The sequence below is a fragment of the Electrophorus electricus genome, chromosome 15 (assembly GCF_013358815.1).
Source record: "Electrophorus electricus isolate fEleEle1 chromosome 15, fEleEle1.pri, whole genome shotgun sequence".
NCBI lineage: Eukaryota > Metazoa > Chordata > Actinopteri > Gymnotiformes > Gymnotidae > Electrophorus > Electrophorus electricus.
The window spans coordinates 11,865,183-11,883,284 of NC_049549.1; the positions used below are offsets into that span (position 1 = coordinate 11,865,183).

At 41.6% G+C, this 18,102-nt stretch overlaps 1 protein-coding gene across 3 annotated transcripts in view; it reads right to left on the reverse strand.

Moving 5' to 3' along the window:
- The window catches only part of fgf12b (fibroblast growth factor 12b), a 35,942-nt gene extending 21,997 nt beyond the window's left edge, over positions 1-13,945 (reverse strand). The window contains exons 1-2 of one of the 3 annotated variants that reach the window (XM_027027798.2): positions 13,880-13,945; positions 13,529-13,685 (exon numbers count right to left, since the gene is read on the reverse strand). In XM_027027798.2, coding sequence (XP_026883599.1) covers positions 13,529-13,553 — 25 coding nt within the window. In that variant the 5' untranslated portion in view covers positions 13,554-13,685; positions 13,880-13,945. Of the gene's footprint in view, positions 1-10,593; positions 10,745-13,528 lie in introns of those variants that run through there. The other 2 variants (XM_027027797.2, XM_027027800.2) reach the window with 2 other exon arrangements.
- Between the last annotated feature and the right edge of the window lie 4,157 nt (positions 13,946-18,102).

An 18,102-nucleotide genomic window follows, 5' to 3' on the forward strand; every position in this document is an offset into this window, starting at 1 on the left:
ACACTAAAGACCTGGCCTGTACACACAAGCCAAAAAACATTAAAATCTAGCGATTAAGATTAAGCAAAGAGGGCAGTTGGATATACAAAAATGTAAGTAGATGTCTTAGACTAGGATAAATATCTCAAAAAACACTAACTGATGTGAAAGTAAATCTGCCATCCAGTAGTGGCCCATTCCAACCATTGTGCTGAATATCTCTATTGCATGAGCAAGGGTGTTGGAGAGGCTAACACTCATGTTCTCAGAGCGTCTGCGGAGGTGACGTCATCCAAAGAGAGACCAGCAAACCAGCGCTCAACGCTAAGGCCAGAGCATCTGTGGAGGTACCATCCTATAGAGAGAGACCAGCAACCCAGCGCTCAACGCTAAGGCCAGAGCAAATTATGTAGAAATTATGTAGAAATAATACTAAAGGAATGCCTGAAAAGCTTAAAATGAGAAAAACCTTTATACCAAAATATGAAAAACAAGATATGTTCTTCACCAATGTGCAAGGAATTGACCTATCTTTCATTTAAATATTTGTCCACTTAATTTGTCTCTCTCTTTTACAATAGCTAAAAGAAATCTGTTCATAAGGTTAACTTCGAACATCTTTCCAGAGAAAGAGAAAGCTCTCAATACACAACTAAAGATGTACTGAAATCAGTGCGTGAATAATGTAGTGTTGCTTTTTTATCAGACTCTTGTAAACTGAGAAGTTGTAGGACTGATCCTATTCTTACCATAAACAAACTCACCTATTATTTGTGTCATAAACATCACTCCATACAATCTAGATATTATTTTGTTTGCTTGATAAATCTGGAACAAAATTAATTACAATATCTTACTCAAACCAATTAAGACTAATTATAGAAGTTAATTTGTTTAATTCATAAAGTGTTCAATAAGATTATTAATCTCTCATGCCAAAAAAACAAGACTTTTTTCCTGAAACAGTTACTTGTCACCACAGCATTAACACACCGTCATGCCAGTGGTGTGGTTGTGGGGTATTTACACATGACGTTCACCAGCCAAATGCGCTCTTGTGGTCATGAACTGACCAGTAATGAATGTCTATGGCTATCACAGTGTGTGCAAGGCAACAGATGGACTACAGTGTTCGACTGTACGTGAAGCGGCATTTCTAATAATACAGCTAGAGGGTGTGCTTTGATGACTTGGCAGGCAGGAATGGAAGTATATGGGGCATGAGTATTCATATAAAGCAGTGTTCCACATCAGAAAAATATTATCACTCCTCATCTATCACTGACAGAGTGATTTATTACATCTTTACTTTATTATAAAAGTAGCGGCTCTGTATTAAAAAAAAGGAGACTGACCGTTTGTTTTGGACCATCGGACCGGTGATGTCGGCAGGAAGGGCGTGAAACACAAGCATGAGGAAGGTCTTTATTCTCCATTGTAGAATAAAGCAGCAAAAGAGCACAGTGGTGAGCCGGCTAAATCCAACAGAAAAGAAAATACATCATCGCCGGCCGTGGGGCTCGAGGCACCTAAGACCCAGCGGAGTAGCGTGTTCCTCAGCACAGAAATGGACGGGTGTACCTGCGGGCTTTATATAGGGGGAGAAGCAAAGAAGGAAAACAAGGCACAGGTGCACGCAGTCACCAATAATCAGATGATTGGGTAGCAAGAGTCACAATGAGTAGACATCTTGCGGGGTGCTACGCAAGGGTAATGCGCAAGAGTAATCTCTCTTCTGATCTAATCCTTCACATACCTCTGTTATTCAGCATGATATAGACGTAGGTTCCCACGGTCCAATAAGACAGCATCCTTATTGCGTCAATCCACATAAATTAGCTTTGTTAGATAAGGAAACTACCTACCTACTTGACTCTGGTCTAGCAATCCCTAGTAACAACCCTTGGTGTTTCCCATCTCTCTTAGTTCCAAAGCCTGAGGCAACCTCGAATGAGATCCCAGTTCGGTATTCATTGCCCAGGCCTCATATGGAGGTTTGTGTTGATAAGATAGGTTCAGCTAATTTCGTGAATAAGCTCGACCTTGTGCCTCAGACACTTCTGCATTTGCCAAATTCGATAAATTCCTACAGTGCACAGTTATGTCGTTTGGGCTCAAAATTGCTCCACTGACCTTTCAGCAACTTGTGAATATTGTGTTGGGTGAGGTCCCGAATTGTAAAGCACACTTGGATGATGAAGTATCTTATACCCGTACGTGGAAACAGCATATGCAGGTGTTGGAAATGGCTTTTAGAACGTTGCAAGATGAAATCTAGATAAATGTTGGACAAACTTGTTGGGATGGTTCATCCCAAAGATGCTAAAGTCCAGCTAGTCTTTTCCTCTCCATGACAACAAGGAAGCCTCAGATGTCTTCTGGGTATGGCAGGTTCTAATCTGTGTTTTTGCGAGGACTTCTCAGCGTCCCCCCTGACCGAACTACTCCGTGACAGGACTCCCTTTGTGATCCCAGGCTTGCCAAAATGCTATTGATACCATCAAGGCATTATTGTGACTTCTCGCACCCCTTTAAATTAATGTTGATACCAGTGGCATAGATGTTGGTGCTGTCCTCATTCAGGAGGACACACATTTGTGTGTGTGTGTGTGTGTGTGCACGCCAGTGGGTCTGTCCCTTGGGTGGGGTGCCTGGTGCCGTCACATCAAGGATGATTAATTTCTAGTGCCACTATCATGCTCTAGACACTATACTGGCATGGAGCACACCATTAGTGATACAACACTGCTCGAAGTGGCTATAGCAGCAAAAACAATAAGAACTTTAGGGAAAAATAACTAATCGACGTGATTGAAATGAGTTTGCACTTTAAATGTTCTGAAATTTGATTAACAGCAGGTCATCTTCTACAGTTGTTCCAGAAGCACTCTGCTTTAATGACTGATGAAAGACTTCCTGTCTGGTATGTCCCAATCTTTAATAAACTTTGTATACCAAAATATTTCCATCCACCTACCTGCAGAAAGGTGTAGCCATGGTTTCAAACTACAAATATTAGGTTTCAGAGTAATCTATTTCTCCATCTTATGCCTTGATATTGAAAAGAATAATGGTTTTTTTACTCCAAGAGTTCAGACGTTGGTTAAGACATTTTCAATGATTGGATTGGTGATTGGATCATGTTTGGATTTCAGCTGACCATATGACAAGCCAGATATAAACACCGCTAGGACATATTGTGATCAAAATATAATTATTCTCATATTCTCGTGCTAAAATATTTCCTGGATTTGTCCTCTTTTTGGGAACTAAAATGTGTATAATGTGATTTCTAAATGTAACGTGTAGTGGCCTGAGTGCCGCAGGGCGAGGGGAAGGACGCACAGACTCCACCGACTGGAACATAAACGACACAGTGGCACTCACACTTATCACAAACAAGGAACGGTTAACGTTAAACAAACACGATACACAAGAATACATCTAACAAACACGTTACATTCAGACATTACGGCAACGATAACCAACACTCTTTACACTTTGACACGGGTCTATATACATTTAAACGAACGAGGTGCAGGTGTGTGCAGGTGTGGTTACAGACAAAACAGCCCTCCCACTGCACCTGGCGGGCCAAACCCCGTGACTCGGGGGAGGCGAGCGTTCCGTGACACTAAAATGCTTAACATTTGCTTTCTACAGTCGTCATACACTGCGTGTCTGTTTGTGCATTGCGTTGACCCTTCTTTTTAGGTCCCATCTACACCCACAATTGGTCAATCACGTACATGTCCTACACACAAACATTGGTCAGACTGCTTCTTAGCATGTGTGTAGGTGCTGCTCAGATTTGTATAACCAAAGAGGATACAGGGAGTTTACCTACTGAATGTTGTATTGGATGAATGAAGTATGAAGTTGCTCTTCTGTATGGCACCTTAAAGCCTAAAAATGCCCAATCACAGAGCTGATAGTGATGCTCTAAGGGTAAGGCTCATGTTTTCGTGATGTCCATTTTGTCCATATACAACATGCATGTGATAAAATAATCAGATATAACTCAGTCTCCTTACACTCACCCCCCACCATCTACACTCCAATTAAAAAAAATTTCAGCCTTGTGTCCATTAAAACAGACATTTACATTCTCCTTTTTCAAAACCAAAAAATGATCCGCCTAACTCAGACCACATTTGGTTTGATGTGGCCAGAGATGGATCTTGGCCGCATTTTCTGCAAGTGTAAACAAAATGAGTTTTTTCGATATCCGCATATAATTACCTAAACCGAAATGTGCCTGCCAAGTGCTGACAACAGGTGAAAGTTAATCCAAGATGGAGGATACTTTCTCACAAATTAAACTGAACATTTGGCGTCGCACCCAAAAGGAAGGCAGACGCATTTGGTTATCAGACGCAGTGTTCTCTTAGCCGTGCTGATTTCTCTCTCATGCCCAAAACGTCCCCTGGACAGTGGTAGCGCTGAGCACTGCGAAAACGAAGACAAGCTGTAAGACAAGGAATTCTCCTCTACTGATGCAGATGATTCACTGCCTCCTTTACATGGTTCCTTCCAGCATTTGACAGCATACAGACAGTAGTGGTGAGAAACTACGTTTATGGAAATACAACGGAAATGGCATGTGTTGGTGTGCTTTTTACACGGGAGACTAAAATTGATTATTGTCTGCTCACACTGGTGACATTTTAGTGAGACGTGTAAATGGAATCCAGCTAAAGTATATCCAGATACAGGCCTAGCCTAATGATTATAGTTCTGTATTTGTGATATACAGTCAAGTATTTAAAACATTAATTGATTGAATTTCAATAACTGCCTATAAGCTTCCATTATAAGTGGTAGAATAAATACATTATGTGAGAACAAAACCCTGGAGTAATCCTTTAAACACTTCATGCATCAGTCGTGTACACATTAAAGGTGTTTCGCAGTACTTTTTTTATGATTATATAGGGTGTCTTACGACATTTTGTTCCAGCAATAGTGAAACACACTCTCCTCTCATCTCCCTCTACATCCACAGTTCAGTCCCATCTATGCATGTTTGCTGTCCATCTTGGGAATGCACACCTGCTTATTTCAGTGAGAGGATGTCTGATAGCTAGTCACCTGAAACAGCAACTCTGCCCTTCACTCTGCCCTTCACTTGTCCTGCTGTCATTTTAGCTCCCATGAACTGATTTTCTGTAATGATCAGGAATCTATTTAGAGAATGGAACTTATTTGTTTCCAGATTGATTTCCACAATTTCCAGTGAACACTTGTTAAGAGTTTGGCACTTTGAAAACAGCCACATCTCTACGTTTTGAGCTTACTCTTCTCTATATTCCTCCTTTTGGGTTTTTTGAGAAGCCTAGTTATTTCCCAAGTTACTAAATACCAATCCTGCCATAAAAATAGGTATCTGGGTTGACCAACATCATGTCACTGGAGTGCAAAACACAAAAATAACTTGAAAACTACTGGCATTGTAACATTGAACAGAAGTCTCTTAATGAATGCAGCTGATTCAACTGTGAACAGACTCCACAGAATCCCCCATGACTTCAATGGTGAATAGTTACCATGGTAACTCCCTGCTTATCTGATACAGACCAGCTCTGGACACACACACACACACACACACACACACACACACACACACACACACAAACAAAGTTCTAATGTTCATGAATATCTATCATTCAAGTTTCATATATGGATGTATGGACATGCATATAGTGTCCCGTGTGCCACAGTCACAGTTTCTGAATCAAACAGGGTGTGGTAGACCTGGCTGCTGGTGGTTATGATGGGCAAGGTCAGAGTGCAATGCAGTGACTCTTCTTGCTCTTCATCTGGCCTTGGAGCCATCACACTGGCTATAGTGACAGACTGAAAATTTGTTTTGTTCTCTCCTTCCTGGAACAGGGTCCGGTTCCAGTCCAGTTATGCAACATGCCTAGATAAGACGTGCAGAAGACCAACATGCCAGCAAAAAAAAAAAACCCCAAACAAACAGATGACAGGTTTCACTTGACAGTTTGATGACTTCTGCATCAGATATGAATTTGAGGAAAGAAGTAATACAAGCACCCTTTATTTAATTAGTCTCTTGGAAGCTCTTAACAAAGCAATTTCAAGGACAATTTCAAGTAGCTGTATGACAACACTGATATACTGTATTTTGGCCTTGATCATTTGATGAGCACATTGATGAGCACATTCTACCAGTGAAACTCTCTGCTCTAGCAGAACATCTTAAAAATAAAAGCCTGTCTACTGTTCCCCTGTCGAGGAAGTCTGCGCATCCTGCTCCACGCCCACCTGCACTCGGGCCGACACGCGTTACAATAAGCCATTAAAATGCAGTTGTAACTCTGCATAAAACTGGTAACGAAGTTTGTAATCTATTTGCCAATCTATATACCAGCAGATAATAATAATAGAGTCACGGCAGGTGGAGGTAAGACCTGAACTTGTTCCACAAAACCTTTAGTCAAGCTAGTCACTCGGGTATTTCATGTGCAAAAACTCTAAATGACTTTGAGTTCAGTAAGTTATGTAAAATGTCATAGACATTCATTTGTGTATGCAGCTTTGATTACTAAGCGAGTGCTGCACCAAATGCCAGCCATGAAGTTAAAGCTGCTGAAAGTACAGCTGCAGGCTGATAAGGATAAAGGGAAGCTCAGAGAAGAAAGTCTGCCCTTTAAAATCACTTCTATTACTCTGGGAGTGCCTGGGACAGTTGACCGGCCTGCAGAGTTCTGCTTGTTCAAAGGCAAAACACCTCTAATTGTTCTTGCTGTACTTTGCCAAAAGAAAAGAAATAAAAATGTAAAGTTTAAACTGCAATAATGTATCTTTATGAACATGCTCTGTAATTATTTTTGCTTTTGCATGTTAAAAATATAAAAATGATACACACAGTTTATTTATAATGAGGAATAACTTCAAATATAAAGCACTTGAAGCACTCAGTGATGACATTTTAAACAATCATAATAAATGTGAATCTGTATTATAGGTGCTTTATAATTATGCACAAGTCATTATCCATTTAAAAGGCATAGTAATGAATAGTGATACTTGTTTTACTACATGTTTCTAAGTTACAAAATAATTAATTATAGTTCAGGATAAGAGCCTTATAAGGCATTATTGGAGTTTATAAGTGTGCTTCCAATGCATTATTACCACATTTATAATAGCTTATAAATACGGGTTTCATAGAAAGTGTTACTGAAATTTGTTTAGATAAACCTCGGGTTTTCCACATAATCAAGGCTGCTACTGTTGACAACAACAAAGAGTCAAACTCAAACCACACATAAAGCCAAAGTGTGTGTGTGTGTGTGTGTGTGTGAGAGAGAGAGAGAGAGAGAGAGAGAGAGAGAGAGAGAGAGAGAGAGAGAGTGAGTCTGACCAGGCTCTTTCTTTGTGGTCTCATTTTTCATCACATCTTCATCTTCATCTTCTGCTTTGTTGCCACGAGACATCAGGCGACAGAACAGACTAAGGCAGCGTGTCATCCTGTCTCATGCACCCCACCATGTGTGTGAGTGTGTGTGTTGTGGGGGGGGGGGTGTATTGGTTAGAGTCATCTTCATGCCTGTAAGTTGTAATCTGTACTGTGATGGTCTACTACTGTATATAGACTGTGTCTAATATTTGTGTGTGTGTGTGTGTGTGTGTGTGTGTGTGTGTGTGTGCGTGCTACATCTGCTAAATCCTTTACTAATCAATTAGATTGATCTCTTTTCTCTCTATGCAAAACTCCCGTTATTACAATAAACCTCAGCCATCAAAATGCATGTGTGTCTACACAGATGCACACAGAAGTTCCCACACACATTTTGTCTCTGTTTGTTAAGATTCAGGAGCGTGTGCGGTGTGTAATGTGATCGTGTCTACGTGTGGGTTGCAGAGAAGGGTGTCACTCTAGAGCAGCGATTCCCAATATGGAAAGAGGGACCTAGGAGAGCAGCTATTAATAATGCTGTTTACATGAGGGAAGTGCTGCACAAGGACATTCTGGAGATGCTTAAACACACACACACTCTACTATACACTCATTCAAACACTCTAAAATCTGCCGCAAACACGCAGTCCGCAGAAATGTGAATTTCTCTGTTCTGTCATCTGTGCGTATTTCTTACTTCTTACAGTATGTGTGTGAATAATGCCATCTTTGAGAGACTTGTCAGCTGCTGTTAGAAGGTACTTGAACATTGTGTGTGTACCTCACTTCCATCACAGTTAGGTGTACTAGTTCAACTGTCTACCAGCAGGGGTCTCTATTCAGGCTCATTCTGGGCAGTGAACGTGTGTGCATGTGTGTTGCGTCCTGAGTTTTATCTATAGCATATGTGTAAAAGTATGAAAAGTAAGAGACCTTATTTGCATTTATATCACCTAGTTAATTTGAGTAATTAATTCTACCTGCCAGTTGAGTAAATTAGTAAAGCTGGGTGGCTGGAACAATTTTAAACTATCCACCGCTGGCCTCTGGTGTGTATAACTGTCCCTAAAATAGCAAAACGAGTGTCTAAAACGAGTGTGTTCATACACTTAATACGCACTTTGATTGACTAAAGCTGTTTTAGCTAACACTTGCTGCCATATACAGTTTGTGAGCCACTCTTTACTCACTACTGTGCTTAGACTTCTGCAATCTTTATATTTCACATGCAATTATTTAATTTCAATTGTGTAATTTTAGGTAAGGCTTTTGGTTTTGTGGGTCGTTTTTTAGCTTGCATAATCTTGTAATTTTGGGGTTAGATTCAGATTAGCGTCTGAGTGAGCGGTACACGTTATGTTACTGTACTTGTGGACCGTCACGGAACGCTCGCCTCCCGCGAGGCAGGTGGTTTGGCCAGCCACGTGCAGTGGGAAGACCTTCGTTTGTGGCCACGCCTGCACACAACTGCACCTCGTTTGTGTATTTAAACCCACGTCAGGGTGTGCGGCGGCGTTGGTCATTGGAGACGTAACGTGTTAATGTTGTGTGTTATTGTCAATGGTGATGTTAAACGTTATATTCTTTATTGTTAGATGTATACGTGTTAACCATTTCTTGTTTGTATTAAATGTGTGTGATTCTTTGAGTGCCGTTAGTGTTCTATGTTAAATATTAATAAATGTACGTCCCAGACGTTGGAGTCTGTGCGTCCTGCCCTTCGCCCCACGGCACACGGGCCACCCCGCGTTACATGGACACACACACACACTGTTCACTTTCTAAAATCTCCCTAACACACATAACTGCTGGGTGATATAATTCTGTCCTTTGTGAGTATATATATGTCTGTGTATGTGAAATATGTATGTGTATGTATTTGCGTATACTCGTGTAACCTAGCCGCACTGTGTTGTGTCGAAGGAGACAGGACCAGGATAGAATAGAATTTACAGTATGAACAACATACAAGAAATGACTGCTGGACATCATATGCATTGTCTAGCTAACATGGCTTTCTGCTAGTAGTATACAATGTATAATCTGCACTTAATGTTATCACGGAACATCAAAAATATCAGTTAAACGCATTTATATTTAGCAATATTGCTGTATTTGCTCGAGTCATTGACTTGTATATGCCAGTATTAACTTTGCACATTTGGAATGAAAAGAGTGATTACAAAGAGGATTCCTAATACATCAGATTAGAAAAGACAAGGATCAAATAAATGCCACATCGCTGTTCTAGCCTCCAAGTGCCCCGCCTACACAACCAGTCTTTCAACATAAATGTCCCTTGTGACTCATTGCCAAAGTGGTGAATCAGTAGAGAAATAACCTTATATATTAATTTAAATGAGTATTAGTAAAAATCTAGTGAAATATTCCAGTCCTAATGAATCCTGCTACACTTGTATGTGTGTGTATACGCACATAAGCATATGGCTGTTTGTGTTTATGTGTGTGTGTGTGTGTGTGTGTGTGTGTGTGTGTGTGTGTGTGTGTGTGTGTGTGTGTGTGTGTGTTTGCGTGTGAGAGGCAAGATGGATAAACATCACAGAGCTCACTTCAGCAGAAATTTACAGTAAAACACACACACACACACATACGCTGAGGTGCTGAGACCTAGACAACAGTGATTAAATGAGCTAACAATAGAAACTACAGGACTTCTTCAACTACAACCTCAGATTCCAGCTTCACAGAACACACAGCCAAATTTAGCACTTGAAAAATGCAGGAAAAATATATAGCAGTAATAATTTTGTTAATTGTTTAATTACGGTGCTGGATTACATTCTTCTTTCATGCAATAGATGATACCATCATTTATTTTGAGTGTAATAAATGACACTAATTGGTTTTAATGTGTGATAGGTGGCACTGTCGTTTCTTTTTAAGTATTTAAGTCTTTTTAAGTATTTAAGTCTTTTTAAGTATTTAAGTATTTAAGTATGCCATATCACAACCAGCAAATCCTGCAGCTCTTAAAACCATCCACTTCTATCAACAATGACTTTTTTCCCTCCAAAATATTTGATTCAATGTATCTCCCTTACGATCTCTCTCTCTCTCACACACACACACACACACACACACACACACACACACACACACGCTATTACAGTGTCATCATAGAACTAACTATGATAACTAACTAAGATAATTAAATGCCCCTCGCTTGCCGTGTTTGGCGCCTGACCCAGACTGGCGGCTTTGGTGCTCCTGCAGTTGCCGGGGTGATGAGGTAAGTTGCCTTTTCCATTTAGGGGGGAAAAGTCAGTGTTGGAGTTGAGACGATACCGGACAGCAAAGCAGACAATGCTCAGTGTAAGTGTGAGCGGCGTGGGATTAGCAACACGGGTTGTGTGAGCATGGCTTTGGGCGTGGCCGGCCAGCCTTGCTGCAGTCTTCAGCCCCCAGGTTTCCAGCTTCTGTTACAGTACTCTCAGTGCTCTCATTATATCCCATTTCCTGCATATCTGCCAAAAGCTATTACCATCCAAGAGCCATTAACAACCTTGACTTTTATGTTGGAACTGGAGAGGCCGGAATCAATGCAAACAAGTACTGAAGCTGGATTCCTGAATTCTTAAAGTCACACTGTTTATGTCAAGTACATGGAACCTTTGCAAGATCATTATTTTACTAAGAGCCCATATAAAGCCATGGCCTTCCAGATATTATATCCCTACACACGTGTACACACACACACACACACACACAGTATTATTTCTGTTCTCAGTATCTATTCTAAACAATGATACCATGGTTACTATGATCTATAGAGTTGTGCCTGTTTGCTTCCCTTTCTTTCTCTATTTCACACCACAGAAACAGCTGAACACATCTTCTGAAATGATTAGAAATTCACCTTCTTTTGCAGTGTCACATTGGTTATTGCTCATATTTATGAGACTCATATTGGTTAACACTCCCCTCTAGTGTTGCAATACAGTACATACAACCTCAAATCCCTAAACACAAACACCAGACCTAAACTAACACATTCTAAACTGTGCATACGTCGGCCCTCATTCACACCCTATCTCTCTCTCTCTCTCTCTCTCTCTCTCTCTCTCTCTCTCTCTCTCTCTCTCTCTCTCTCTCTCTCTCTCTCTCACTCTGCTTGTCATATGACACACCCTCTCTCTCTCTCTAATGAAATCCTATAGTTGGTTCCTTGTGTTCTGTATGTGTGCAGACACAGCGAGTCCAACTGCTCACTGCTTTCCTGCAGAAGCTCTGGTCATTCTGCACTCTACCGTTTGGCTTTTGTCCACCACAACATCAATAAATTATCCGCTTTATTATTCTAAAACATCAAAATACTATAACTACAACATCAGCAGCTCCAGATCATTTATCCTGAGAGAGAGAGAGAGCGAGAGAGAGAGAGAGAGAGAGAGAGAGTGTGTGTGTGTGTGTGTGTGTGTGTGTGTGTGTGTGTGTGTGTGTGTGTCAATGTGTCAATGTCTATTTATTGTGTGACAGAGAGAAGACATGAAAAACAGAAATAAAAATGCTGTTTGGGTGAGATGTACAGACATCTGAAACTGTGAGCCAGAATCAATATGAAGTGTAGCCAACATTCCACTACACAAGGATCTTAGGTTCCACACACACATACAACACACGTCAAAGATGTAATTGTGTGATTATGCCATATTGTAGGTATATTGCTTGGGCTCACTAAAAACACCAAATGTCTTGCACCTTTTTTAAAATATTGAATACATGTACAGTACTTGACATGTACAGTAAGGTCAATAGGTCCCAAGTAGCATTACACACCAAAGCTCCTAAACATCTAGGGCAGAGATAATCAGTCCAGTCCTGGCACCCCACTAGCCAATCCATCTTGCAAAACACCTTAGCCAGGTGATCACGAGTTCTACAGGCCATGACCCCCTTGTGCAGGTGCATGAGGTGCTGGAGCAGAACCAAACCCCAGAATGTGCACAACAGGCCTCAGCTGTGGATGCAGCAGCCCTGATCCAGCAGATCAGACCCAGACCCTGCGCAGCCAGACAGTCTGCTTCTTCACATTCTCAGACTGGTAAACCCCACCCCACCCCCACTGCCACGTTGTGGATGCCAGGCTCAAGTTTGAGCCTTCAGAGTAACAGTAAGGTCAAGTGTACCGTAGAGGGAAAGAAAGCAGCCTTGGTGTTGGTGTTAGAGCAGAGGTGAGGAGTGGAAGTGTGTGAGTACATCCCCCTGCCACCCGACTCGGCTGCAGACAGAGCTGCCATAGATAGGACAGACCGCAACCCTAAGGACTGAGACTTTAGAGGAGGTCGAGTCGAAAGAGTTATGCACACACACACAAACACACACATACACACTCACCCACCCACATACACTGACACACACCAAGGACTTACTCTGAACATTTGGGTGCAGTAAAGTGAGAGTGTGCTACACATCCTGCATGCTGATAACCAACAGCAAGATGGCATTAATCCTCAAAGACAGAACATACTTAACACACATCCACACCGGCCTGCACTCAACATGCACTCCATATGCAATTTTCCCATTTCAGAAAAAGCAATGCTTATCAACATTCTTCACATGGTCAAAAACCGCTAGACACTTCTACACACACACACACACACACACACATTATGATGCTGAAGAGACAGGTGTCTGGGTCTAAACATGTCTAAACAAATCTTCAAAAATTTGCACTGTGTTGTACTGGGCATATTATATTAACGTAAGCTTTTTAAAAAAAGGAAGCTAAATACGTAAGAATGAAACGTGTATTTTGAGCATTGGAGCTCGAGAAGACCACCCTTCCTCTCCCCGAACCCCGCACGGAGGAATTTGCTGCATCAGGATTCTCAACGCCATTCCACGCAAAACAAAGCCGCGAGCGGTCAGAATGGGGCGGCGCGAGCACTGCCGCAGGACCATCGCGCAGATGTTTTTACCCCTAGTTCAAAACTCCCTGCTTGTACCGGGCATGAGCCTGACGCCTATCGGGGTAGCAGCCCGAAGTACCGCAGTCCATATACGTCCATGCAAACACAGAGGCGCGCAACACACTGCCCCGCGCCGCCAGTCCCGCTTCCACACCCACACCCTGGCAGTAAGAGACGTAAAGTTCCTCACCGGCGCTTTTGTCCTTGCTCTCCATCTCCCGCGGCGATGCTGTCGGTCACGGAGGATGACGAAAAAAAAAACGACGTTTGGCGTGAGCGTACCTGGCTCGGTTGGTATCAGTTGCTTTCCACCCGCGATACGTGTCCGCTCGCTGTGTTCCCTCGAGCTGCAAACGGGCGCGACTCGTGAGGACAGCTGTTAATCAATTGTAAGATTCTCTATGAGACTGCTTTCATGCGCGAGGCTGTGGCGTGCGGATGATGGCGGAGTCAGTATTCAATGTTTTGGGGTTTTTTTTCCGTTAACAAGACTGAGCGAGATCAACGCTTGATTCCGGTTCTGGCCAAGCTCGTGCGTTACCTGTGTCCGCGCGCCGTTATCGGGAGCTGTCCTCTCTGCGTGGTGCTGCAGCTCCGGCAATAGCAGGCACGGCCGTGACGTCACAAGCGTTGAGGCTTTATGTAAAAAAAAAATTAAAATGGATCGCCCGCACTTTTGGGTAGATTAACCTGCGCATGCTTCTCCGACAAAGAGTATCAGATTGGCTTGTCATCATATTCCTTTACATTAAAAAGTACGCGGACAAAACAATGCCGTCGCCTTCGATGTCACACAATAAATCGCTCATATCAAGTTATTAGACGTTATTAGACAAAATTGTTTTACTTCAGTAGTTTGCACAGAGAAAAGTAATTATTTCAGAAATCTGAAGTGAGAATACTGTGTCGGATAGCGCCTAGGCTTTATTTAATTATTTGTGTTTATGCGTCTCTCGTCTGTCGAGGAATTCTTGAACAGGACTCGATGAAAAAAAAATTACTCGACGAAGGGCACATATTTTTAGAAAATGACGTTTGCGGTAGCCGTCTGGGGCATGGTTCTATACGTAGCTATAGAATGTGCAAGTACAGTACCGGGTTTTAAAGGTCACGCGCATAGGCCTCGCGCTACTCAAGTAGAAACGTGCCACTTGATTCAGCTGTATGCTTGTGCTTGCTGCCTCATGCCTAGTGCTTTAAATGCAATAACGTACTCTTAAATGTGATTTGACTACAACCAACACACACCTTCTGGAAGCTTGGGGTGCTTAAGCAGGCTATAAATGATGGTGGTACATTGGTCTGTGGACTGATTTCTCTGTGGGTGGGCTAAGTTAAAGAAGATATGTGAACTACATTACATTTGCAGCATTTGACAGCCACTCTAATCCAAAGCAACTTATGTATTTATCACTATGGGAATCAAACCTAGCACCTTCCTGTACCAAGTCACCCACAGCACAGCCTATCTGTGGGTGAGGGGGACTGGTTGAGGGGTAAGTTTACTGGTGAATTTTTGGGTAGTGTAATGGTTTGAGGGTGCTGAGGTTTTTAAGAAAATTAGCATTTTCTTTTTATTACAAACCTCAGCATCTTCAGACCCGTACGTTACCTATGTGGGTCACTAAACATGAACTGTACTCCACCTGCTTGCAAACAGTAAGCAGTGTGTGTGTAAGTTTGTGTTTAAATGGGGTTAGGGGTGGCCCCCAGATGTGCTGTCAGGTGCTGAGTCAGCAGCAAGCAAAAATAACCTGCCAGAGGATTTGGAACACACACACACACACACACACACACACACACATTCAAACATACACAGAGCAGTGACGTATTACATCTATTTTCAACTGATTAAGATGAGACAGATCAGCAGTAAGAAATAGAAATGCAGTCAGGAAATGCGGTCAGCAAGATACCATAATTCTCTCAGCAATGTCTTTATATACACACATGCCTTTCTTGCCATCAGCACTTTTCTGGTTTAAAAATATACCTGTCATGTGCAGTTACACAATAAGATCAATTATAAATAGTACTGCTGAGAGCAGTGAATTATTCCCAGATCTTTAGAACACACCGGCAATGTTGTATCAAAAAGTAAGCAAAGTTTACAACAGCGGAGCTGTACGGTTGAAGTCTTCTCCAGCGACACATATCACAGAGACCAACACTGGATATGGCTGGCTTTGTTTGTTTCTGCACAAAGGAGAGGTCAAAGTGCATGACAGATCTGCATTGCTTTGTCTTACACATATGGTTTCTTCTACCCACACTCTCCTCCTGAACTGTGGCCTAAAAATCATTATTAAAGAACATTAAAGGAAGCTACAGTACCCATCAAATTTTGGACACACCTGACTGAATGTATGTTTTTAATAGTAATAAAGGCATTTTAATCTAAGGCTTATGCTTAGCTTTGCTTCTATGACAAATATAATTTGAGAAGGGTGTTAGCTTAAATATGAATTAATTTTCAAAACATACACACACTCTCCCACACACACAATTTTAGATGCACCCACAGCAAATAGCTTTCTTTTAGAACTTTATTTCCTGACCCTACAAGTGCTCTGCATACATGAGAATGTCTTCAAGGCTGATGGAATAGCATCATAGGTAGCTGGCTCATGAAGCTGGTTAAGAGAACGCCAAGAGCGTACAAAACTGCCATCAAAGTATTGAACAGTTACTTTGAAGAATCTAAAATCTAAGATAGTCAATATTTGTCTAACACAGCATAATCACATATGTGTTATTTCACTGGTTTGATACCTTCCCTGTTTTTAAATATAGAAAAATAGTTTAAAATAGTTTTTTTTTAAAAAGAGGGGGATAAAAGGAAAAAAAAATTTTTAATAATTCAGTGAGAGTACAAGATAATCTAAATTCGAACACTCTGGAACTTCCACCCTAATCCAGTGTCCCTCCTGAACACAGTTTTTCTCGAAGGACCCAAAAACTTCAGTTCAGCTGCCTGACTTTGTCGTACTCATTTGCTAACCTTCAGAATGTGTATACATATGGACATCTAGAAGACAGAAATCAGTATGCTCAAGAAGACAATAATCAATGGTCAATAAATCCATGAATGCAGAATAATTTTATCACTGTCGGTCAAAAGTCTGTGGAAATCCAAGTCAGCACCAGACAGCAAACTGTTAGAATTTTGTAATGAAACCTAAGTCTCTGGGCATCATATAACAGCAACATTGCTGCAATGGTACAGTTTTGTAAGGCAGTAAAAAGGGATAGAACTTGTTCAACACAATTTGGGTCTCATAGGATCACAGGGTAGAGGATGCACCGATCTACTTCTGTTTATGTATAGGTAGTCTTCACATGATGAATGATGAACCCATGAAATATTAAGAACATTTTTTTAAATGACCAACCTGTGACAAGCAACAAGGCAACTATATGGGTCATGGAAAAGATCAAGACTTACACCCTACTCAGCACCCCACCTGAGGGGCAAGATCACTGCCACAGACACACACACACACACACACACACACATCACGCCTGCCCCACTCCTAATCACCTGATTACTAACCTGTGCACTCTTTGACTCTTTGCTTCTCCCCTTATTTATGGACACGCTCATCCATCGCTGCACATTGCTCAGTGACACTGCACGCAAGAAGACACCTGAGTGTTATTGCTGCTCTGCTCTGTCTCAGAGCCTGGACACTTACTGCCAGCATTGTTTTGTTCTGGTTGTTTTGAGTTAGCTCTCCCCTGGTTGTTTGGTGGTTTCGCTATTATGGAGAATAAAGAAGCTTCGTTCCCGCACTCACATCTCCCTCTCTCCCTGCCGAAGTCACAAAATGTGCAGCCACCAAAGGGGCGCGTAGCGTGTGGCCCGGACTGGGCCCAGCTCCTGTCCATGTGTCGTCACCTCACCTGCTGTGTGCAGGGCCTCTCCGCGAGTCCAGCCACCCAGGGTAATGAGCGCATGGGCCCCTCGATGACAAAGGACATGCTCTGTCATATCACCACCTGTCATGCATACCTGTCATGTACAGTTGCACAATAAGATCAGTTATAAATGGTTTACAACAGTTTTACAGTTCCAGAAAGTTCTTCAGAATCCTTCAGAATCCATGTGCACATCTACAAATAAAACAGACAAATCAATATGCTCAATAAATCCATGAATGCAGAATAATTATATCACGGTTGAAGGTCTGGGGAAATCCAAGTCAGCACCAGACAGTAAACTGTTAGAATGTTGTAATGAAACCTCAGTCTCTGGGCATCGTATAACAGCAACATTGCTGCATTGGTAGAGACTTCTATGGCATTGAAAAGGGTAAGATACATTTTATGTCTCATAGGATCTCAGGGTAGAGGATGCGCTGATCTGCTTCTGTTTTTGTATAGGTGGTCTTCACATGATGAAAGATGAAAGAATGAAATAAAAAATACATTAAAAAAATTTTTAAAAATCAATTAACAATAGTAAGGATTATAACAAAAAAATATCAAACAATAGCAAAAAATGGTGATGCTATAGCCTGCCCAGATATAACAGCATATAGCTTATGAATATTTCGACAACAAAACTCTGTTAATATGGTGAAAAACCTAGGACTAGTTTGCAAAAGCAGGTTTCGTGTAATATGCAAATTAGCAAAAAGTGGGTGTAGCGTAATGTTCCAAGGAACCATTTTGTTTTGTTCTGAGCCAAAGAATGCACTGGAAGTGGAATTTTGTCTCTACCCCCTATGGTGTGGGAGTAAATCACTAAAACCTAAAAGGAAG